The sequence below is a fragment of the Myotis brandtii genome, unplaced genomic scaffold (genome assembly GCF_000412655.1).
Source record: "Myotis brandtii unplaced genomic scaffold, ASM41265v1 scaffold139, whole genome shotgun sequence".
NCBI classification, from domain to species: Eukaryota; Metazoa; Chordata; class Mammalia; order Chiroptera; family Vespertilionidae; genus Myotis; species Myotis brandtii.
The window spans coordinates 760,313-761,527 of record NW_005354965.1 but is presented as its reverse complement, the minus strand read 5'-3'; the positions used below and the strand labels follow the sequence as shown (position 1 = coordinate 761,527).

The following is a 1,215-nucleotide window of genomic DNA, read 5'->3' as shown; positions in this document are numbered from 1 at the left end:
CCGCCCCGAAGCCGGGCTTCGTCTCATGTCGCCTGCCCCCCCACCTCCGATGAAGGCTGGGACACTCGGAGCGTGTTAACGTGTTAATGGTGGCGTCTCCCCCCTCCCTGTTTCTGCAGCTCCAAACGAAAAGATGAAGGACGTCCTGAAGAAGACGATAGAAGAAGCCAAAGCGATGATCTCCAAGGTGAGCTTGTCCTGTGCGGCAGCCGAGTCCCCGCCCACCAGCCGCCCTTTCCTGCTGCCTTTAAGCCTCCAGGGGCGAGTGGGGGGCCCTGGCCTCCTCCCACGGCTGTGCCGTTCGCCCTGCCCCTCCCGTCCCCAGTAAGCAGGATGCGCGGCTCGAGTAGGTGGCTCCCTGTGGAGCCCGTGGGCAGGAGGCTGTGCTGCCTCCTCCCTCCACCCTGGGAAGAACTGAGGAGCCAGCAGCCCAGGAGCTGGATCTGCCTGTGACCTGAGGGGCTGCGTGTCGGTAACCAGCTGCCGCTTTCAGAAACAAGTGGAAGCCGGTGTCTGCGTTACCATGGAGATGGTGAAGGACGCCTTGGACCCCCTGCGGGGGACAGTGATGATTGTGTCTCCCATGGGCTTGCCTCCCTACGACCCCATCCGGATGGAGTTTGAAAATAAGGAAGACTTGTCGGGAACTCAGGTGTGTGGCTCTCCACCCGCGAGCTCACCCCCAGCAGGGCCCAGCTTTCACCTCCTCTTCCGGGGCAGCTTGTGGTCAGAGGGGAGTTCTGAACGTGCGGGGGGGGAGGGGGAGACGACAGACACGAGAGGGTGGTGCGCACGGCCGAGGGCATGGCTCACACCCGGGCGGAGAGAGGCTTGGGAGGCTGCCCCTCGGCAGGAGCTGACGTTGCCTTTTGGGGGCCACCGGAAGCTGGAACCCTAACTTGTGCCTATTTGCACCCCAACTTTTTGGTCCCTCTGCGTGAACTCTGTGTTCCAGCCCTTCCGCTTGTTTCATGTTCTTTCTCCCCTTTCTGTCTCGTTTCTTCCTTATTCTGTGGGGAGAATGTTCCCTGAGCATCTCCCACAGGTGGGTGCACAGGAGCAGGCAGACACCCCACTGGGTCCATTGAAGACCCGGCGGATCCCCGGTCGCCTCACAATCCATTCCGAGGGGCCGTGCATGCCGATGAGGGTGCAGACGAGATAGGGCTCGCCCTTCCCTGCGCAGGGCGCTCAGCGAGGACGGCCCCGAGGTGG

The 1,215-nt window shown here is 62.7% G+C and overlaps 1 protein-coding gene across 1 annotated transcript in view; it reads left to right on the top strand.

Moving 5' to 3' along the window:
- The window catches only part of LOC102244186 (chromosome unknown open reading frame, human C21orf59), a 4,665-nt gene that overhangs the window by 1,649 nt on the left and 1,801 nt on the right, over positions 1–1,215 (top strand). Inside the window, exons 2-3 of the mRNA XM_014535167.1 lie at positions 120–187; positions 494–652. Coding sequence (XP_014390653.1) covers positions 120–187; positions 494–652 — 227 coding nt within the window. The remainder of the gene's footprint in view (positions 1–119; positions 188–493; positions 653–1,215) is intronic.